Raw genomic sequence first — 24,214 nt, forward strand, 5'->3', positions numbered from 1 at the left:
TTTTCATGATTTCAGTTTGAAGTTCTTTATATGTTAAATAATTTAAAAGGCAGACTAGGACAATCAGATAGATTTGATAAAATATATATCCTTAATATTTTAAAAGGTCATACAAATTCACTTTTTGAAATCCCAATGTGAGACCAATAAGTAAATGAGTGAAGGAACATAAATAATTCACAATAGATGAAATATGGTTAACATATGAAAACCATTTAATATTTCTAGTAATATAAATACAAGTGAGGCCAAGATGTCAGTTTTCATTCATCATATTTATTAAATATCATTCCTGTTGAGAGCATAATTTAGAACAGCTCTTTGAAATAAACCCTTTGATACAGTTATTCTAAACCTAATTGAAAGAAACATATGAAGGACATGAAGAGAAAATTTACCTAAATGAAACCTAAAAGGAATAGGAAACCTAAATGACTAATAAATATAAGAAAAGGTTTCAGCCTCAGCAGTTATTTGGAAAATGCAAATTAAAATACCAGTGATGACAGACAAAGAGAATAGACCTGTGGTTGCCAGGTCAGAGGTGGGTGGAGGAGGAATGGACTGGGATTTTGGGATTAGCAGATGCAAACTGTTATATATAGAATGACTAAACCATAAAGTCCTGCTGTATAGCACAGGAGGCTATATTAAGTATCCTGTGACAAGCCATAATGGAAAAGGATGTGAAAAAGAAAAAAAAAAATATATATATATCACAATAAATTAACATTGTAAATCAACTTCAGTAAAATAAATTTAAAAAAATCCACAATGGTGAGATTTAATTTCAGTCCTTTTATGCTTGCAAAAACTAAAAATTCTGATTAGTACCATGCGTTGAGTAAGACTGTATAGAGCAACAAGAATTCTTATAGATTGGTGTTGGGAATATAAATTGGTACAACCACTTTGGAAAATGACATAGGAGTTCCCGTTGTGGCTCAGTGGTAACAAACCCGTCTAGGATCCATGAGGATATGGGTTTGATCCATGAGGATATGGGTTTGATCCCTGGCCTCACTCAGTGGGCTAAAAATCTGGTGTTGCCATGAGCTGCAGTGTAGGTTGTGGGCGTAGCTTGGATCCAGCGTTGTTGTGGCTGTAGTGTAGGTTGGTAGCTATAGCTCAGATTCAACCCCCATCCTGGGATTTAACCTCCATATGCCACCTCCCTAAAAAAGACAGGGAAAAAAAAAAAGAAAAAGAAAATGGTACGGTGGTATCTAGAAGTTAAGGTTTGCATATACTATCTGTGGCTTAGCAGTTTCGTTCCTAAGTGTATATCTCAAAGAACCCCTTGCATTATCTGCAAGAAAGTATGTATGTACAGGAATGTTCATAGAGATATTTTAAAAAATAGTAAAGCCTTGGAAAAAACCTGAATGTGGTTATCAGAAGAATACAAAGATGGTGGTACAGCAATGTAATGAATTAACATTCAGCAGAATAGCACACCTGTGCACAATAGCTAGATATACCTCACAACATAATATTAAGCCAAAGAACCAAAGTAAAAATATACCTTATATTTAACAAATATATAGCAAATGTATGTTAGCATACATTTGTCAGAACTCATCAAACTGTACACTTAATACCTATGAATTTCCTGTCTATAAATTATAGTAAAAATCATACAGTATGATTCCTATTTATATCAGGTTCCAAAAAAGACAAAATAAGCATATATTCTTTTATGGATATATACATACATAGTAAAAGTATAAACAGATGTATCATCATTAAATAAACATCAGACCTCTGAAAGGAAGGGTGGGGGGTAGAGTAATGTACATATCAATGGAAAAAAAATTTTTTTAAGTATCTGAGACCAATTTGGCAAAATTTATTAAAGCTGGGTCATAGGTAGAAATTTTCAGTGTATTTTATGAGTTTGAAACATTTTATAACAACTTCATGTTTATGAAAATTTTTAAGAACAATTTGAGATACAGTCTACGTACCATATACAGTTTACCCATTGAACGTGCATAATTCAAAAGTTTTCAGTGAATTGATAGAGTTGTACTACTGCATCCAGTGCTGTAGGGCAACGGGAGATCCTGGAAGAGGGACGGCACGGTATAACAAAAAACACAAGACTTTTTTTTTTTTTTTTGGTCTTTTTGCTATTTCTTTGGGCCGCTCCCGCGGCATATGGAGGTTCCCAGGCTAGGGGTCGAATCGGAGCTATAGCCACCGGCGTACGCCAGAGCCACAGCAACGCGGGATCCGAGCCCCATCTGCAACCTACACCACAGCTCACGGCAACGCCGGATCCTTAACCCACTGAGCAAGGGCAGGGACCGAACCCGCAACCTCATGGTTCCTAGTCGGATTCATCAACCACTGCGCCACAACGGGAACTCCAAAAAACACAAGACTCTTTTACATCTAGAAAGTGGGGGACCAGGAGGCACACTGTTCCGCAGGACAAAGGCACCTAGGCTTTCACTCACATGACTTATTAGAGAAGGTGACGTAGATTAATGAGCAAAATCAGGTGCAGGCAATGATAAAGCTCTCTCAGTGGTTGTGCTTTTGCTTGTGTGCCAAATTTTTTTTCTGCAGAGTTCTGTAGTTCATTGGTTTCCAACATTGTACAGTCATCACCGCAGTTTCAGAACATTATCATCACCGTGAAAAGAAACATCATACTCAGTAGTAGTCACTGCCCCTTTTCTCCTCATCTCTGTAGCCCTAGGCACCCACCAGTCTACCTTCTATTTCTGTGGATTTGCATATTTCATATAAATGAAATCATGTAATATGTAGTCTTTTGTTACTAGCATTTTCACTTAGCATGTCTTCAAGATTCATCCATGTTTTAGCACATATCAGTAATTTATTTCTTTTTATTGCCAAATAACATCCTATTGTATGGATGATACCATATTTTCTTTACCCTCTCATCAGCTGATTGACATTTGAATTTTTTCTATTTTTTGGCTGTTAAGAATAAGGCTGCCGGAGTTCCTGTTGTGGCTCAGTGGCTTAAGGACCTGATGTCTCTGTGAGGATGTAGGTTCAATCTGCCTCACTCAGTCAGTTAAGGATCTGATGTTGGTGCAGCTGTGGCATAGGTCACAGATGAGGTTTGGATCGGGTGTTGCCATGGCTGTGGGGTAGGCTACAGCTGCAGCTCTGATTCAACCCCTAGCCTGGGAACTTCCATGTGCTGCAGGTGAGGCCATAAAAAGAAAAAAAAGAAAGAATAAGGCTGCTGTGAATATTGCATGTACAAGTTTTAGTTTGGACGTTTTTATTTCTCTTGATACCTATTTCAGAGAGAATTGTTGAGTCAATACGGTAACTCTGTTTAACCTTTTGAGGAACTGTCAGACCTCCACAAAGCAGCTGCACCCTTTTACATTCCCACCAGCAGTGTCTTGTATATGAAATTTTAAGTTAAATATTCCTTCAGTTTTCTATCCAATTAAGTAGACATGTTTTGTGTACATGGCCAGCTACCTCACTATTGAGCAAATTGTTGTTAAGCAGTATAATGACGTTCACATATGCAGTAATTTCATACAATGTGTCATATAAACAAAGTGCTGTGGACCAGGAGGGAGTGACTAGTCCTGAGTATTGAGAATTTGGGGAACTACTCTGAGAAATTGATCTTGACAGTTTCAAATCACCTTTTGTATTAAGAATTTTTAATGACATGTACAAATACTTATATTAGGTAAAAAAATTATCACAAATTGTATATATAGTATAATCTCAACTACATTATAAAAGTATAAAAGGTAGGACACATACTAAATTATTAATGATAGTTATAGGTGGAATTATAGCTGACTTTTTCTATTGTAGCCTTCGCATTTCTACCAAAAGCATTAATACTCATATTCGGAAAAAAAGTATTAAAAATAATAAAAGTTAAATTATCAGAAACTAAAGTCCATTGCTTCTTATCAAAGACAAATTCTTATCTGTGGTTAATGAAAAAAAGTGTAATACTTTACAATAACCTAATTTCTTTTTTTTAAGTTTCATGCAGAAATTTATTTTGACCATGACTTACAAAGTTATGTCCTTGTGGATCAAGGCAGTCAGAATGGTACAGTTGTTAATGGAAAACAGATTCTTCAGGTGAGTGGCTTAATTAAATACTTGTACATTATTTTAAAAACCTGGGTGGAAACTTTTTATCCCTGAGGACCATAGTTACTATACGTAAGATTTATTTTAGGAGTTCCAGCTGTGGCTCTGAGGGTTAAGAACCCGACTAGTATCCATGAGTGTGCGGGTTCAATGCCTGGCCTTGCTCAGTGGGTTAAGAATCTGGGATTGCTGCAAGCTGTGTTGTAGGTCCCAGACGTGGCTTAGATCTGGTGTGGCTGTGGCTGTTGCTGTGGCCAGCAGCTGTAGCTCTAGTTCAACCCCAGCCTGGGAACTTTCCATGTGCTGCAGGCACAGTGCTAAAAAGAAAAAGAAAAAAAAAGTATTCAAAGTAAATGTTCTTATAGAAACTTAGGGGCCATCCTTTTTATGTGTTTTTTATTTGTTTAAAAAAGTTTTAATAGAAATGTTAAACTGTAAACTCCTTCAAGGCAGGGGCTCTGTCTCTCCAGTTAACTCTTCTTTCCCCAACATGTAGCAAAGTGCTCAGCACATAATAAGATAATGTATGGAAAGAAGAGAAGTATTATTCTTAGTCTGTAAGAATAAAAAATGTAATAGAACTGTATTTTCAAGAGAAGAGGAGAAGTGGGAAATAAAATGCACTTATCTCCTTAACACTTCATCTTTTTGACTATAATGATTATTCGTTTAGTGGTAGATTGTTTGATGTTTGGGTTAGGTATTTCTCTGATAGAATTGGGCATGGGTATCGGGAGATTAGTGGATTTTGATAATATAAAAATTAGAAGTTGCTCAGTTCAGCTGTCTTCTCTACTGGTAGGATATTATGTATCATCCTCAAGTTGTGGAAATGTGTGTATGTGCTCATATGTCTGTATCATTGAAAACCATCTTAAATATTTGTTGATATAATCAGACATTGCTTACAGTAGACATAAAATAAAATAATCATATGTAACTCTCTTGAATTTGTTTTGTAATTTTTTTTCCCCTTTAGCCCAAAACCAAATGTGACCCTTACGTACTTGAGCATGGAGATGAAGTGAAGATTGGAGAAACTGTGTTGTCCTTTCATATTCACCCTGGCAGTGACACCTGTGATGGCTGTGAGCCAGGGCAGGTTAGAGCCCACCTTCGTCTTGATAAGAAAGACGAACCCTTTGGTAGGTGAAACATGTTGTTTATGTGGGAGTGATGACTTTCCTCTTTAATTCAATGGAGTGTTCTAAAAAAGTGTCAGTTAACTACCAGCTTCATATCTAACTGATAATACTCATTGAAATACATATATTTTGGTGAATATTATAACATGAGACTAGGAAATGACATGTATTTGAAATTTGAGACCTAGCATATTAGAGTATGATTCTAGTTGATTTTTTTTTAAAGGATAATTTAGCTGTACTGTAGCCGCATTAGGTTACTTTCTGATCAGGAGTGGTAATTAACAGCTGTTTTGGCTAATCCAGTTTATAGGCTTTTGAAGCAGCACTGCAGTACTAGCTAAATGTCCTTCAAAAGAGCAATTATGAAATAATTAAATGAAGATTGGTTTCCCTCTAACATCTATTTATTGATATAAAAAGTTATCCACAATTAAACTGTTGTAAAATAGTAACATAGAAAATAATAGGCCAAGATACTAAGAATTATTGGTTGATGAGTTCCCATCGTGGCTCAGTGGTTAACGAATCTGACTAGGAACCATGAGGTTGCGGGTTCGGTCCCTGCCCTTGCTCAGTGGGTTAAGGATCCAGCGTTGCCGTGAGCTGTGGTGTAGGTCGCAGACGAGGCTCAGATCCCGCGTTGCTGTGGCTCTGGCTAGGCCGTCGGCTACAACTCCGATTGGACCCCTAGCCTGGGAACCTCCATATGCCGCAGGAGCGGCCCAAGAAATAGCAAAAAAATAAATAAAAAAAAATAAAACTAACTCATCTAAGGCTTGGAATATTGAAAGAGATACTTTGAACTAGTAAGAAGTATTTATTTTCTACATCATTTTTTCCCCTAATTACCACCTATACATGTTCATTGTATATTTTTTGTTTTCTGATTTTACATTATGAAAATGATTATGGTACATTGCACAGTAGCATGAGTCTTGGGTTCTGTGATTTTTCTTTTGCACAAGCTTATGTTCCTTTAGAAAACTCAAAATGAGTTCCCGTCGTGGCACAGTGGAGACAAATCTGACTAGGAACCATGAGGTTGCAGGTTCATTCCTGGCCTCTCTCAGCAGGTTAAGGATCTGGCGTTGCTGTGAGCTGTGGTATAGGTTGCAGACGCGGCTCAGATCCTGTGTTGCTGTGGCTGTGGTGTAGGCTGGCAGCTGTAGCTCCGATTTGACCCCTAGCCTGGGAGTTTCCATATGTCATGGGTGCAGCTCTAGAGAGCAAAAAGAAAAAAGAAAACTCAAATACTTCTTCATTTGGGATTCTCTTATAATAATCATATTGAAAAAGTATGATGCTTACTGTTTCTTTCAATATCTAAATTACAACATTCCTATAATCTTTGGGTTTTAGTTTACTTTCCAAGTAGATTTAATTGCCAAAATACTGAAAGGACATTATCACAACCCACCATCCTTTTGTATTGATTTCTTTGAATTTCACTATTAGTTTTTCATTGTTAAGTAGACAGCATTATATCAAATTTAGGTTTGTTTTTTTTTTAAACCAAACTCAATTTTTCCTTTTAGTTGGTCCAGCACTAAGTAAGGAGGAAAAAGAGTTGGAAAGGAGAAAAGAATTAAAGAAAATACGAGTAAAATATGGTTTGCAGGTAAGGATATTAAATGTTATTACATGTGTTAAACTGTGCATCTGGTTTTGTATAAAACTGCCATTATATGAGCATAGTCCATTTTATATTTAAAAAGAGCACTATTTAGAATGATTTTGAGATTTATGTAATTCCTGTTAGTTGTTTACTGTTTATCTCAACAGCTTTTGGGGTTGGAGTAAAAAAAGTGATGATAATACCGTACATTTGAATAGCTATTTCTGGTTTTTAAAAAACTTCCATCAAAATGATACCATTGAAGAACATAGTTGGAGGAATAATACTGCCTGATTTCAAGACTTCTTATAAACTGCAGTAATAAAGCCAGTGTAGGATAGTGCTGGCAAAAAGAGAACCAAGATGTAGATGGAACAGAATGAGGACAGAAGTAGATGAATATGTTTATTGTATTGATCGTGATGGTTTTATAGGTGCATACTAATCTCAGAAGTACCTAACTATCCACTTACTGTAATTTATTGTATGTTAACTATTTCTCAATAAGGCAGCTTTAAAAATTACCATTTGATCCTATAAGTAGACTAAGAAAGTGATTAATATTGCCAGTTTACACTGGAGAAACTAAAGCTAAGGGTCATCCAGCTACTAAATGACAGAGCTAGATACAGAATCGAGATCTTAAGTATATTTGTCTAGTGCGCTTTACACTTTATAAAGATATCAGAAAAGATGCTGCCAAAATAACATGTTATTTTGCAAAATTGGTATTTTTTGTTGTTACTGTTGTACTGAGGGAGAAAAATCGTAGTAGAAAAAAATGTCAGGTTAATTTGGGAGGAAAATAAAGGATATGTAAGGAGAGAATAAAATGTTTTCTCAAAAATTTTAACTCGGAGTTCCCATTGTGGGAACATTAATTCAAAATGTGCTACATTGTCACTATATTATTTTCTTATGATTACATATAACAATGTATGATTTATATTTTTCTGTATATAATTTATGTTGCAGCACAATTTGAAATGATGCAAACATTTTAAAGACAATAAAAAATATTTAATAACATAATTGTCTTAATTTATATAATGTCTTAATTTATGTTGTGGCTTGTTTAAGAGACCACATTGGACCATATTTGCCAAGCAAGGTAAACATGCAGACATTATATTTTTATTTATCAGTTTTTATTTTCTCAATAAATATTTCATGTTTATGAAGAATACAGACTATGAAGATGAAAAGGCATTGAAGAATCCAAAATATAAAGATAGAGCTGGAAAACGTAGGGAGCAGGTCGGAAGTGAAGGAACTTTCCAAAGAGATGATGCTCCTGCATCTGTTCATTTGTAAGTATTAATTTTACTTGCTTGAAACAGTCTTTGTACTATAGTCACTTTCATAGGGTAATCTGATTTATAGGGCTATATAATCCGATAGGTAGCCTTTAAAGGAATGGCTTAAAACAGGATGGGAGCTCTGCATCTGTTTCCGTTTTTCTTTTACTGTTCTATTATTCCCTAGAAAATTACTGATCTTATATGTATGTATACATACATAGTTATCACATATAGGCTTAAACACATACACATATGCATAGCTAACATTCCAGCCACCCAATTGAGTGAACGTGCTTTTATATACTAGAATAGAAAGCTGGGCTAGTAAGAAATTGGTATGGACTGATATTTTTAATAGTTATTTCAATACTCAGCTACTTTTGTCCTTGATCCTAAAATCTTTTTTAATTATTTATTTTTCTTCAATTCAGTTCTTTTCTCTTGCAGTCTTTTTAAGGCTGTACCCTTGACATATGGAAGTCTCAGGCTGGGGTCAAATGGGAGTTGTAGCTGCCAGCAACACCAAATCCCAGCCGCATCTGCAACCTTCATTGCAGCTCATGGCAATGCCAGATCCTTAACCCACTGAACGAGGCCAGGGCTCAAACCCACGTCTTCATGGATTCTCGTTGGATTCGTTACTGCTGAGCCACAACGGGAACTCCAACAAATTTTTTTTTTTTTTTTTCTGTCTTTGTGCCTTTTCTAGGGCTGCTCCCTCGGCATATGGAGGTTCCCAGGCTAGGGGTCTAATCGGAGCTGTAGCCACCGGCCTACACCAGAGCCACAGCAACACAGGATCTGAGCCGTGTCTGCAACCTACATCACAGCTCACAGCAACACCGGATCCTCAACCCACTGAACAAGGCCAGGGACCGAACCTGCAACCTCATGGTTCCTAGTCAGATTCGTTAACCACTGCGCCACGATGGGAACTCCCAACAAATATTTTTTAAGGTTTAATATTTTTGAAATAATTGCTGGAGAATATGAAAATTGCATTATAGTTAAATTAGAAGACAAAAAATTAAACACATTGGTCTGACATTGCTTGGTTTATTGTTGAGCTAATTTACATATTTTGGAGAACTGAGAAGACGTTTTATAGAACATAAGTATAAAATACTCTTAGACTAGCAGACCATAAAATCATAAAACAGAATGCAAATACTTAATGAGAGGTTTCGTTTTAGCTATTTTTTTGATGTTAAATTCACAAATGTAAGTATCATTATCCATGATATACCATGTGATTAACACATTGCAGAATACACGTCTTGGTCAAGAAATAGAAAATTATCAGTCACCCCAGAAACCTACCCTCCTAGTACCTTCCTAACTACTATTCCTCTCTTGTTCCCAAAGGTAATCATTCTACTGACTTCTAACAACATTAGCTTAATTAAACTTATTCTTAAATTTTAAATGAGTGGAGTAATTGCGTATTTATTTTTTGTCTGTGTTCTTTTTTCCAGCACTACTTCGTTAAGTGCATTTCATTTTTATCACTGTATATTATTCTCTTGTATGAATATGCCACAGTTTATCTACTTAACCATTGATGGATGTCTAGATTATTTCTGATTTGTGGTTATGTTAGATTTGCTGCAAAAACATTGCTGTTCATGTCTTTTGGGTGCACCATGTACATGCTTTTCTGTTAAGTAGTATATGTATGAGTAAAATTTGTGTTTCTTCGACTTTATTAGGTAATACCAAATAGTTTTCTAACGTGGGTGCCCCAGTTATTTTTAACTCATTAGTTTGTTACAAATGTGACTTAAATGGTTTTTTAGAAATCAACTATTATCTTAATTTTCTTTAAAGTGAAATTACTGATAGCAACAAAGGTCGGAAGATGTTGGAGAAGATGGGTTGGAAGAAAGGAGAGGGCCTAGGGAAGGATGGTGGAGGAATGAAAACTCCGGTAAGACTTCTGCTTCCTTTTATTCTTTATTCTTACAACAGAATATGTATGCCAGGTGTTGCCTTAAGTGCTGGGAGTATTGTAGCAGGCAAAGAGAGACATGATTGCTGTCTTTGTGGCAATTGCAGCTACCAAATCTATGTTTATGACTTTGTTTTGTTTTTAATGTTTTTAGGAAGCCTTCATCAGACAAGGAAAGTAAATGTTATTTCCTGAGCCAGAGGTTTTTCTGTATCTTTTCATTATTTTTATTGACTTCTTTACTATGTCGGGTACTAAACATGCAGGAACAATCATGTCGTTTCTTTACAAACAGTCAGATTCTATACTAGCTGGAGAATCTGTTTTAAGTTTAAGATTCAGAGCATGTAACAAACAATGGAAAGAATCCTTTCTGGAAAACAATACAGTGATTTAATTTTGCAGTCCCGTGATTCATCAGAGGTTCAGATTCTCTCAAAAAAACTTAACAAAGTGGTAATAGGACTAAAGAACTTTCTTGATTATTACTTGGTACCTAAAGAAATAATGGATGCATCAATGAGTTTAATGTCACTTTGCTCTTTTCATTGAGGTACAGTGGGGAGAAAATGGGTTTTGTACTCAGGTTAGAATATGTGCTCTAACACTAACTGTTTAAATTCAGGGCAAATTAGGACTTCAGTTTTCATATGTAAAAATGGGGCTAATGAGAACTTTTTCAGGAATGTCTGAAAATAAAGCCCCTGGGATGGTGCCTGACATACATTAGGCACTTAGTAACTGGTGCCTTATAATATTCTCAAAATAATGAGGTCTTCCCCTCTTTGTATGAAAATAAATAGTCAGGTTCTCTCTTTATGACTCTTAATGTTTAACCTACCTGTTCACTTGCTTAGATGAGGCTAGGACAGTAGGTTTAAATACTTCCGTTGCCTTTACTTCTGGTAAGAGTGTATGACAGATTGGCTCTGCAGCATCTCAGGGAAATTTTGTGATTGCTATTTAAGGATCATTCTGCTTTCTATAAAGTCACCTGAACTTAGGATAACCAAGATAATATAGAAAATTGAGTTTAAATTCCATGCATAATCTTGTATTATTGTGTGTATTTGATGCATTTGACAGTTTTTTCTTATGCATCAGTCTTCTCTCATTCAAAGAATTATAGTTAAAGTACCAAATTGGATAGAGCAGATTTCAGTGTGCTTAGATGATACAATAAGTTCTCTGCTAAATTTTTGGTAACAGATCCAGCTTCAACTTCGGCGAACACATGCAGGCTTGGGGACAGGCACACCATCCTCAATTGAAGATGTTCACCTTCTCCAAAGCAAGAACAAAAAGAACTGGGAGAAAGCACGAGAGAGGTTTGCTGAAAACTTCCCAGAAACTAAATCTCAAAAAGATGTGTCAGGGACTGTGCCGTGGGTCAAAGGGACTGTAGAGTGAAAGTCAGTTGTAGAACACAATGAAGCTTTTTTATAGAGTTTGGAAACTCTTGTTTTATTGCAGAAATTTTTCCTCCATAAGAGTCAGTTGCATGAGGGAACTGTGTCATAATGTACCCCCTCATGATTCAGAAATGTGTAATAAAGTGTGGATTGCAGCTTTTTTAAAAAACATTTTTAAAAACTAATAAATAGTCACTGAATCAAGTTATGCTGTGAGTGGACTAAAGTTCACAGAGCACGGATGAGCTTATCAAACTTTGCTATTTTATTTTGTCATTTGCAAGACCCATACAAGCAACTAGCCATATAAGCAAAATTCATGTAACCACTAATGACTTCAATGTACATTTTTCCTTGTCTCCTTATATTCATTATTGTAAGATGCATAACAAAAGAAACATCAAAAGTTTATAAAAACAGTTCTAACTATATGCATCCTTCTTTGTGCCCTTTAGAATAGAAAATGTTGAGAAAACATGGGTAGTGTATAAATTTTATTATTTTTGAGGTAACCTAAGTAATGTTGGAGAACTAATGAACAGGTGACATGTAGAAAATTAGTCTTTCATTGTTTTCTTCTGTGAAGAATCTATGAATTTGTACTATATATTAAGCATTTGCATTTGGTTTGTTTCATAGCTGATATATTTAGATATGAACAATTGAGTACAGTATTGAAATATTCAATGTGCTAGCATTTGTAGTTTTGATAAATCCTGTTGCTGGCAATGGAGTTGTGCCAGAGAAATCTGATTTCTACTGCAAAAGGATTACCTAGCCAAAGCCTCAAACTCAAGATTTGTTTAAAAATGTCTTCAAATGCAATAAAAACCTCATAACATCAAAAAGTGATTCCTTGACCCAGAATTTAAACATACTGGTCTGCTTTGAACTCATGACCAGCCAGAATTTTCCTCTTGAAATTGGCAGCACAATAATGAAAGCGTAACCCTAGATTTTTGGAGACTGCAGTGCAGCTTTCTGAGTGCAGGTGTCACTGCTCTGCCAGTTATTGCTGTTTTCTATTCAACATTTCTCTCAGCTTTTGGCTGGGAAGTCAGTATTGGAACTGATCTTTTCTCACCAGTGAATATAAACTCTAGCTCCTTCATCTACTATAGAGGAATATCTTTAGGATATAGAAATAGGAAAGAAAAATTCTGGGAAAAAAATTGTACAATAGGGGAGATAATTCAGAAAGGAAGGCTACTTGTTGGAATTTCTAGTCTAAATAGTACAGGGTACTCAGGAAGAAAGAGGGACGTGGAAAGAAAAATAAATGTGTTACTAAAGGTGAGATATATGACCAAACAATAGTTAAGGCACTATAGGCCTAAAATGGAATAATTGAGTCCTATAATTCCGAATCTGGGTTAAGTATTTTTCTGTATCCTTCCTGGCCGCCTGTATATTCTGAAATAGGCACATTAGTCTTGGAAGCAATAGGAGTGTCCTGAATAATTTTCTCTAAAGTAGAAAAGTTATGCATCTAACTGTGGTTTTGGTACTGGTGCCCTGTATATAGGTAACAATATAGGACCTTCAGAGTAAACTTGCTTCTGGTAGATCTCACTCATTGGATTAGCGTACAACTGTCTATATAATAGTTCTCATTTTTATTATTAGATTGTGGAAAACTTTTGCATTATTTTCTTTTGTTAAGAAAATGGAAACTTGAAAATGGTGATAAAAATTGAATTATATGTGATATTTGCATTATTAAAACCCTTGGCAGATCTCAAGTCTCAGGGCTATACTATATACTGGTTAAAGCACTGAATAATGTCTGTTTTTCTTTCTACCTGTGAAATGAGAATAATATTTATCTCATATGTTTGTCCTGAATTGAAAATGAGACAATGTATATAAAAGCACTTTGTTAACTATAAAGGTAGTACAAGTGTGAGCTTCTATTTGTTTAGAAGCATAAATGTGGATTATGTACAATTTGAATTACACATAAATTTGTTTTGTGTCTAATATTTTAAATTATGGTTTATTCACATAGTATATATACTCTTACTAATTTAATAGCTTTTGTGGGTTTTTTGGGGGTGGGGTGGTGGTTACACTTGAAGCACATGGAAGTTCCCTTGCCTAGGGCTTAAAATCAGAGCTTGCATCTGCCAGGCACAGCCACAGCAAGGCCAGATCCGAGCTGCGTCTGCAACCTACACTGCAGCTCATGGCGATACCAGATCCTTACCCACTGAGGGAGGCCAGGGATGGAACCCACACCCTCATGGATACTAGTTGGGTGTGTAACCTGCTGAGCCACAATGGGAACTCCATTTATGGGTATTTTTTTTTTTAAAGTGGAGTTACAAGTCACTGAATTTGAGAAATCTAACATCTTATATCTTGTCAAAACACGAGAAGCTGCCAAAATTTCAGAACAGAAGAAATCATCACCATGACAGTAAAATAACAGAAATTGTTTTCTAGAATTAGTTAGGAAGCACTTTTTCTCAGAAAGGGGGTATTTTTTTTTTCTGCTTTAAATTTTACTTCTGATTTTTCATTTATTCTAGTTGTGAATTTATGAGAAGTTATGGTTCACCTGATTCAAACACCCTCCTGCTTTTCATGTGAAAGATTATTTCTTAATTTTCAAAGAGCAGGCAAGTGAAGATAGAAATTACCCACAAGGGGAAGTAAGGGGTGTCAGAGATTGTTTACAGAGGCTGTCCTGTCAAGTGGTGAGACGGGTGTGTTTAGTCGGGATCTGGAAGGCATTTCTGGACCCAGCACCTAAGAGTGTCCTTAGGAACAGCTGCAGGTGTTTTCCCCATTGTGTGTTTAGGTGTGCTTCTTATTTTTGCAGGGCATTACTTATATCTCTGCCTTGAGTCTTTGATCTAAAACGTTTCATTTTACTTTTTCAGGCGTTGAAGTGGAAATTTGGATTCTTTAAAATGAGTTGGCGTTTATGTGTGTGTCTGTGTGCATCAGGGCCCAGGCTTTCTCTTTGCTTTTATGCTTTACTATTCTTAATGCTGGCTTATGGCCTTGTAGTTGCAAAACGACTTTTGGAACTCTAGTCATCATTTTCCTGTCCAAAGCAGGAAGAAGGGGAGCGAGAGCAGCGTTCACCTTGTTCTGTTTTATCAGGAAAGCAAACACTTACTCAGAAACTCTCAAAACAGACTTCTCCTTAGGGTCATTAGCCAGAACCTGGTAACATGACTGCCCATAGCAGCAAGTGAGATCAAAAAGATGGGCAACAGGATGGTCTAGGTTGGCTTAAGCCAATCAATCATGAACCATCACTTAGCGCTGAGCATGTTGCTGTTGGAACAAAAACCAGGGTTCAGTGATCAAGGCAGAAGGGGGACAGTGGCTATCGAATGGGCAGATAACTGCCAGATAACCCAACTGTCCATCAGTGAGGGCTGGGAGTTGATTAAATTGTGAAGCAGTCCTACTGTGTCATACTTTGTAGCCATTCAGGTGAGTAAGATAGAACTGTGTACCATGGTAGAGAAGAATATTCTTATTACATTATGGATTTAAAATAGCTTGTAGAAAAGTATGTATAGCATGATCTCATTTAAAAAATATATCAGGGTACATATCAAATTGTTAATATTAATTACCCAAGGAGTGAGTAGACTTTCACTTTTCGTTATTTCTATATTTGAACTTTTAATACTTGTAAAACTGTGCAGTTAACTGTGTATTCATACGCATTTATAACACCAGGAAGTGGAGAGGCCTTCAGGGCTCAACCCCAGGTATTTTCCCTCACACTTATGTGCCCAATTTCATTTACCAGTTATACTCCCATGGCTTCCAGGTTGTCTTAGCCAGCATACATAACCAACTCAGAGTCCCCTTAAGTGTAGCTTATCCAAGAGTGAACCCAGAGTCTTCTCCAAACCCAGTCTCTTCCAGTCTGTTCTCTCGACTGGCAGCACCATCTTCCCAATTATGCAAGCCAGGACCTAGAAGTCAGGCTCTGTTTCACAACCACCATCCCCTCTCCTCATCCCCGTAGTTTCCAATATATTAAATCAGTTCACTGTCACTACTCACCTGGATTATTCTACTAGCTTCCTAACTGGTTTCCCTGCAGTCACTCCTTCCCTCCAGTCCATCCTCCACTTTGCAGACATAGTGTCTTCACAACTATTTCATCATCTCCTGTTTAAATCCTCCCAGGGCTTCCTATAACTCTGAGGATGGAAAGCAAAATTCTAGCCCACAAGACCCCACCTGGTCTAGCCACTGCCAGCCTTTCCAGCCCTGTCTTGCATTGCCCTCCCACTCAGTCTTGGGGCTCCAGCACACTGGTCTTTTTTTCAGTTCCTAAAACATGCCATGACCTTTCTCATCCCAGGGCAGCCTGTCTTGTTGTGTCTGGAACTCTCTTTATATACCCTCTTACCTAGTTAATGCTGACATATTCTTTAGATCTCTGCTAATTGGCTCTTCTTCAGGGATGTCTTCCTTGTCTCTCCAGACTAATTGCCTTTGGTACGTGTTCTTGAAAATCCATATTTGTTCCATTTAAACTAGTTATTTTGGATCACAGTTAAATATTAATTAGTATGATTCATGTAATACTTGTCTGTCTAGATTCTTAAATACCATGTAAGTAAGATTTTCTTTTTTCTCACAAGTGCATTCCTGGTACCCAGTAGCATACACTTACAGGCAGAGCAATGGAAGAGTAATATGGGTTTGGGGAGGCTTGATAGTGGATGGAGTTTGATGTGACTGAGGAAACGTGGAAGGAACTGAGGCTGCAAAAGGAGGTAAAACAAGGTCAGACCATTCTGACCATGATCCACATTAAGAAATACAATTTATATTTTATATGTGTAGCTCCGTATGTGAATGTCTGTGTGTCCATGTATAACAGGTTCTATATCCCAATACTTAGCCATTTGTTCATGTAATGCATTTTTGTTTTCCAAATCACCAATTCCAACCATGAAATTGATTTCATAATTCACTAATGAGATGTGCACTAGAAAAACACTGATCTAAAGTTTGGTTTTCAAGTTGTTTAACAGAAACTGTGGCTTGATTCTTTTCTTCCCAGTTGGATAGTTAAGAGCACTGGCTGAAGAGTCTGACCTGGATTCAGATCATAACTCCACCACTCCTGAGCTGAGTGAGTGACATGTAAAAATTTATTTAAACCCGTCTTAATGTGTTCATGGGGTTATTGGGAAATCAAAATGAGAGAAGGCCTGTGTGGCACTGAGCACAGTGTCTAGTCTACAACAAGCCCGCAGATAGTAGCAGCTGTCGCTAGAATTATGTGTGCTGTCCATACCAAGGGCACAGTTGTAGGAGTAGAATTTGGAAGTGGAGATGGTTATTGAAGTCTAAGGAGAATGATGGATGAGGCGAGTCAGTGGATGGGCCATCTTTAGTCCCAAATGTGGACAATTCTGAATCAGGAGCTGGGTTTCTTAATGAATATTGGAGAATGTACAGGTGACTGGTGGACCATAGACAATGAGAAAGGGTAGAAGGTATTGTGGGTGACTCTTTGAGGTCATCCTCAAAGAAGTATATCTGTACCACTTTGGAAATGAAGCCATTGGAGAAAATGACAGGGAGATGTTACAGGCCACTCTGGCTCTGAGTGTCTCTGGGAGCAGGGGAGCTACAGAGACCTCAAAGAAGAGTTAAATTTCAGATGTTTTTACTTAAGAATCCTTCAGCAGCATGCATTCATTCAGCAGATAGCCTCCAGGCATATAGTATAGGCCAGGCACTATGCTAGGCACTCAGAAACAGCAGTAAACAAGCTGGGTAAGATTTGCTGCAGTCTTGTTGCTTAAATTTATTTTTAGATAGTATTTGCTAGAATGCAAAGGCCAAGCAAACACATGAAAGTCTTAATAATTCCAAAAAGAGTATTAATCCAAAATAATTTCATTTCAAATTTTTTTCAAAAGCCAAAGTTTTGGGGGTGGAGAGGGAAGGAGCAGTTTGTTGTTTTGATGTTTTCAGATCTGTCTCTAAAGCAGACCTTTTTAGGGGAATCTTGTAATCTCCACCCTCAAAATATTTGAGGAAGGTTGTTTTTGTTTTGTTTGTTTTGGGGGTTTTTATATGTCTTTTAGGGCCGCACTTGGGGCAATATGGAAGTTCCCAGGCTAGGGGTTGAACCGGAGCCGCAACTGCTGGCCTACACCACAACCACAACAACGCAGGACCGGAGCCACGTCTGCAACCTACACCACAGTTCACGGCAACGACAGATCCTTAACCAACTGAACAAGGCCTGGGATGGAACCCATGTCCTCATGGATGTTAGTCAGATTTGTTACCACTGAGACATGAAGGTAACTCCTGCCTTCAAAATATTTTAGACATGTTTTTGAGGGTTTTGGATAATGTAGACAACAGTAGAACTTTACTCAGGCTTCATTCAGCCCCTTGTTTAATTTTGTATTTCCTCTCATTACGTTATAGTAACTCTAGCTGTTCAGATATTGGGGTTTTGTGGTTCTAAGCCTGAACAATAGAGCATGGAACCACCAAAAGAAAAAAAAAGGCAACATTTATCAGATCATTAGAAATCAGAGTTGATGGAGAACATTTAAATCAAAAAGTCCCTGGAGGATGAGGAGCAGACCCAATAGGGGAAGCTAGTGTGATGGAGACAATGTCTTGTGCTTGCCGCGTAAGGACTTTCAGAAATTCTTCCAACAGAAAGCTAGCTTTCCTCATCTATGTTAAAATGCCATGCTGTTTCGTTGCCCAAAAAGCAAGACAGGGAAAAGTTGGTGGAGTATTATTAAATATATTTAAATATGTGCCAGTGTGTTACTTAGCTTCCAATTACTACTAGACTTCAGAGGCCAGGAAGGTTGCCAGCTCATTCATCTGATCATTACTTACTTTGACCAAAGGCCCAGGAGAATATATACTGAAATAATAAAGCTTTCATTAACATTTAATGCTGTTCCTTAAAGCCTTCATTTTAATACTATGAAATCAGATTTCAGAGAATGTCATAATTAAGATTTTCATAAAGAGAAACATTTAATACTGTTTAAATATGTAATGACTCCCAGTGCTATCTGAATTCATTCACATCATAAACCCACTAAAAATGGCTTTGATCTCTACGCTGACCATGCTACCTTTATGTAACCTTAATGTACAACTCTATCAAGGCCAATTTATGAATCACACACACAAAATTATCATTTCTTTATTATAATCACAGCTTATTAACCAGAAGTGTTAATCTGGTTATATTCACCAGACTGGGCTCTAAATAAACTGGTGGCTCTTTTCAAAAATCACCTTTTCCTAGAAAGAGGAATATTTGCCAAGGTTTTAAAGAATGTGCCAGAAACTATGAGAGCTACTCGGAAAGAGAAATTCCAGAAGTGTTTTAAGCATGGAAGCATTTTTGGAATGACTGTGTAGACTTATAAGGTGATTACTTTGAAGGCAGACGTGCTTAGATTAGTAAGTTTATATATATATATATACTTGTAAGATTGATGAGATTACTCATCAAGTTTATATATATATATACTATATATATATAGTTATATATATACTAATATATAATATATATATATAATATATATTATATATATAACTATATATAGTTATATATATAACTATAATATAACTATATATAATATAACTATATATAGTTATATAATATATAATATAACTATATATATATAGTTATAGTATATATATATAGTTATATATATACTAATATATATATATATATTAGTGTATATATATATACTTATATATATATTAGTGTATATATATATACTAATATATATATTAGTAAGTTTATATATATATATATATATATATACTTGTAAGATTGATGAGATTACTTTGTAGTCACAAGTCGTATTGAGTTTTGACTAGATTAGCTTATTTGGCAAATCAGATATGAAATTTATGTTTTAATAGACAAATAGTTCTATCCTGAAGGAAAGTGTCTTGGCAGACTTTTGTGGCTTATGTGTAGCTGCTTTCATCCGGAGAACTCGCTCTTTCTAAAGTCCTTTGGATTGATTTTGAGCTCCCATTTGGGTAAGTAAGAGGAAATAAAAAAAGTTGTAGTTACTGAGTTTAAACTATGTCATAACTTGTCTAAGTAATCATTATGACAACTCTGTAAGGTGTGTCTTGTCCTCATTTTACTGATGAAGAAACTGGATTTCAGAGAGATTGAGGTGGTTGCCAGGGTGACACAGGTGGTTGGAAGCTTAGATTTAGTGTTTCAACATGTTTTCTAATTGTAACATTTGAGTACTCTTTTCTTGGAAAGCTTAGATTTTAATTCACCTCTAACTCCAAAGGCTTATTCAACTCCACACACACACACACACACACACACACACACACACACACACACAGCCTTCCCAGTCAACCAGATCCTATTCAGTGCACAAATTTTTAAATGTTCTCAGAACTCTGGAGGCCTCTGATTTCCCCCCAGAGGTGTCCTTCATACTCACCTTCCAAGTAACTTTCTCAGAAAGGTCCAGAGCACTACCTGCACTGGATAGAGAGACTGAGTACAATACAAGGGGGAAAAATTAGGACCCCCAGCAAAGTGTTGATTCCCGGGGAAGAGGAGCACATGCCTTTCTCACCCCTCACCCCAGTCCTGGACTGGGCAGTATAATCCTGGGGTAGGTAGATAATGCCTTTGCCATCCCTCTCCTGAATATATCTTAATCTCTGAAAACTCAGTAAGTTACCTGGCAGAGGAGAATTAAGGTTGCAGATGGAATTAGGTTGTTGACCAACTGAACTTAAGGAGAGGGTCATTTAATTTTTTAAAAAATATTTTTATTTATTTCCTTTAAAGGCCACACCTGCAGCATATGGAATTTCCACACTAGGGGTCAAATTGGAGCTGCACCTGCTGGCCTACACCATAGCCACAGCAACTCCAGATTTGAGCCACATCTGCGACCTATGCCGCAGCTCCTGGCAGTGCTGGATCCTTCCCCCACTGAGCAAGGCCAGGGATTGAACCTACATCCTCATGGATACTAGTCAGGTTCTTAACCCACTGAACCACAACTGAAACTCTAGGAGAGGGTCCTTTAAATGTGGATGAGGAAGGCAGAGTGATGCGATGTTCAAAAGTCTGATCCTTGCTGGCTTTGAAGATGGAAGGGGCTACAAGCCAAAGAATGTGGGGCAGCCTCTAGAAGCTGGAAAAGGCAACAAATGGACTGTCTCCCAGAGCCTCAGCCTGGCCAACACTTTGAGATGCATTTCAAGACTTCTGACCTACAGAACTGTAAGATAATACATTCGTGTTGTTTTAGCCATTAAGTTTGTGGTAATTTGTTAAAGCAGCAAATAGGAGGTTGGCCAGCTAATACGGGCCAACCTCGCTCCCTCTGGGAAAGCTGACTTGTTTAGCCTCAGCACCAGAGCTCCTGGATGGGAAGTAGCCAGCATTGACCCAAGTGTCACCAAGCACTCAGACCAGGATGCTGGGGTCCTGGCCGTGGGAAAGAGGTGGGCCAGAAGAGAGCCTGGGAGGGAGGTAGCTGTTTGCTTCCAGGTCTGACCAGGATCCATGGATTGAACTCCAGCCTCCAATCTTCTCCTTACTAGCTTTGCGGTCTTTAGCAGGCCACTTCACCGTGTGGAAGTGTGAGACCTCATTATAAAATGTGGACAGTTATACTTGTCCTGCCTTCAGGGTGTCGTGAGGACAAGAAGTATGGTATGCAAGAGCTCACAGATTACCTCTGTATACGTTTCCCAGCTCTGGGTAGTGAATCTCATAGGGTGAGTACCTCAGTTCTGTAGAAGTATGACATACCACTGTTATTTTTAATAATTACGTGCATGTGACTTTCAACATTTTGTTCTAAATCTGCAGTTAATAAGAAAATCTAAATAGCACCTAATTTGTTCTAAGGTTGATTGATGTTTCACTGTATTTTATGTAATCATAGCATGTTAAAGCCAAAGGGGACCTCATCACCTCATCCTTTCTCCAACAGATTCAGGTTGTTGAAAGGTAAGAAGATCAAACCTTTAGAAATAGAGTTTCTTAATGAGCCCATGGCAACAAAACAAAAGCCCAGATTTTATGAATCCCTTTTAAGACATTAAAGACATGGATAGCTATTTAAAGTAGAAACTCAATCCAAACTAAGCCAAGCCCTTCTCTAGCCACCAAGGATGACAGCTTAGGTGCATAAAGGGCCCTGCTCTTTCTACCTTGGTTGTCATTACCCCCCCCCCCACACACACCCTTCCCAAATTTCAACCTAAACAAATGACTGATCACTTGACACTGTGGCAGAAATTCGGGATTCACGTTCAGGGCATTCTGCATCCCAAATCCAGCCATCGCCTCGCCACTGCATGCATAACTCAAGGCATCGGTTACCTGACTGGTGCTATTAGCAAGCCTAGTCAAAAAAATCAGGAAAGCTCTGCCAGTATAGGCAAGGCATGTCACCATCACCCAATAGCAGTGACAATTCTTTAATTGCAAGCAAACTGCCTCACAGCCAGAGAGGCAGTTCAGTCGCTGAAACCCACCTCTGCACTTTCACAGCCCAGCACTTAGCTGACAGGATGCCACCTCAGCCAGTTGGTCCTGATAGCCTTTGTGCTGCCAGGTAAGCCAGCAAAAGCCTTCAGGCCAAAGAGGCAGAATATGTGCTGAAGAAGCTGGAGTCAGGTGAGCCATAATAGCTGCTAATAGTGGCCAAGTTGCTCAGGCTCGTTTTTTCTCCTCTGTCAAGTGATGGAGTTGGACTGGACAAGGGGTGCATTTCTTTCTATATCCCTTCTTGCGTTGGAGGTTTTGTTTATCTTAAATGAGGAAGCTGAATGCTGATAAAATTTTTCATTTGTAAAATGTAACTATTTTTTATTTTAGTATGAAAGTAATTTATGCTTGATATAAAAAATTACAATTCAGAAGTATAAAAAGTATAGCTCCCACAACCACCGCTAAGCCATTAGTCAGGCTAATGTTTTGTTTTCCTCATCCCCTTAAAAGGCTATTGGTATTCCCACTAGCCGTCTTTCTTGAGGGAGCAGTTACGTGTCTAAAAGTCCATCTTATTTTAATGGTTCTAACAATTAGTGGAAACAAAGAGTAACATCTGTAGAAGTTTTTTTTTTTTTTTTTCCTTACAGAGAGTTCCAAATTCAGATCTTATAGCCCAGGTTATAAATCCACATGAAGTTAGGTTTCAGTACTTAGTGGAAATAATTTATACTATTGCTAGAGTAATGTAAAAATTGCAAGAAACAAAATAATACATCAAAATGTTGATAACAGTCTCATAAGGTGACAGGAGTTCGGGGAATTGTTTTCTTCTGTTCCTCCTAGATTGGGGCATTGGATTTGTGTTACTTGGGTCATGAAACAAAAAGTAGTCTTGAAAATGACATGCTAGATGATTGGATTCAAACCAAATAGCCCAATAACTGACACCTTTTGAATCTTTATTGACTTAAATAGCTTTTTAAAAATTGCTGCTACTTTCTTTTAGGCTATTTTTGTGTGTTGGGGGGAATTCTACTTAGAGAATTAAAGATAAATTAATAATTATAATAATTTGGGAGAACTGATAAAAATGTTAAACACACTAAGTGGGTTCAATGCCTGAAATATTTATTGAGCAGCTGTCATAGGCAGGATGAGTGAACTCCATCCCTACTCCTCAGGAGCTCAGGCAGTGGACATGACAGGAGCCCACAGAGCCACATGCTTGATGGCCTTTGAGGGTTTTGAAATAAAAAATGCTGCAAGTCCAGAGAAGTAAGAAATTGTCTAAATGATGAGGAACTCAGGAAAGCTTCATGCAGGCAAATTTGAGCTTGGTCTTAGAAAATGGGTGGGGTTTTTCATACTCAAGTGATTGAAGGGGTTTCCTCCCCACCCCCAGATCCCTTTTTAGGGCCTCACTGGCAGCATACAGAAGTTCCCAGGCTAGGGGTTTGATTGGAGCTTCAGCTGCTGGCCTACACCACAGCGACGCCAACCTGAGCCGCATCTGCGACCTACACCACAGCTCATGGCAACACTGGATCCTTAACCCACTGAGCGAGGCCAGGGATTGAACCCAAATCCTCCTGGATATTAGTCGGGTTTATAACTGCTGAGCCACAATAGGAACTGCTGAAGGGGATTTTTGAGTGGAGGAAAGGCAAACAGAGGCACAGAGGTGCCAAGACCCGGGCATGTCAGAAAAGAGAGGGGTTAAATTTGGTTGGAGTATATAGCACGTGTTGTAGGGGAGGGGACAAATAAGACTGGCATGGGGATGGAGGTGACTTGAATGCCAGGCCGTAAAGTCAAAGATGGTAGATGATGGGTGATCTTAAGGGTCTTTTGAGCAGGAAAGGTGATATAATCAGTGTCAGCCTAGGACAGTTCCTTTGGCCAAGTGGAGCGTCAGGTAAGGGACAGTGTGGGAAGATAAATCCCAGATGAATGATAATGGGCCCCGGGCTTGGCAAGTGACATCAGAAGGAAGACAGGTGAGATACTTTGTACAAACAGACTCAGTAGATCAGGGGCCTTAGGATTCGACCAGACTGGTGTTCAAATCCTACCCTGCCTTTTCATTACTTAGCTCTCCTGAGCCTGTCTCTTCCTCTGCAAAACGCGTATGAGAGTAATTGTGTAATGGAGTGGCTGCATGGTAGGCAGTATTCTATCAAAGCTTTTT

General features: G+C 37.7%; 1 protein-coding gene across 2 annotated transcripts in view; it reads left to right on the forward strand.

Moving 5' to 3' along the window:
- The window catches only part of AGGF1 (angiogenic factor with G-patch and FHA domains 1), a 44,193-nt gene extending 30,671 nt beyond the window's left edge, over positions 1–13,522 (forward strand). Inside the window, exons 9-14 of one of the 2 annotated variants that reach the window (XM_047778151.1) lie at positions 4,003–4,104; positions 5,096–5,261; positions 6,800–6,882; positions 8,062–8,189; positions 10,008–10,107; positions 10,283–11,331. In XM_047778151.1, the coding sequence (XP_047634107.1) occupies positions 4,003–4,104; positions 5,096–5,261; positions 6,800–6,882; positions 8,062–8,189; positions 10,008–10,107; positions 10,283–10,309 (606 nt within the window). In that variant the 3' untranslated portion in view covers positions 10,310–11,331. The other variant, XM_047778150.1, reaches the window with a different exon arrangement.
- Positions 13,523–24,214: the final 10,692 nt, after the last annotated feature.

Source organism: Phacochoerus africanus, chromosome 4 (genome assembly GCF_016906955.1).
Source record: "Phacochoerus africanus isolate WHEZ1 chromosome 4, ROS_Pafr_v1, whole genome shotgun sequence".
NCBI lineage: Eukaryota > Metazoa > Chordata > Mammalia > Artiodactyla > Suidae > Phacochoerus > Phacochoerus africanus.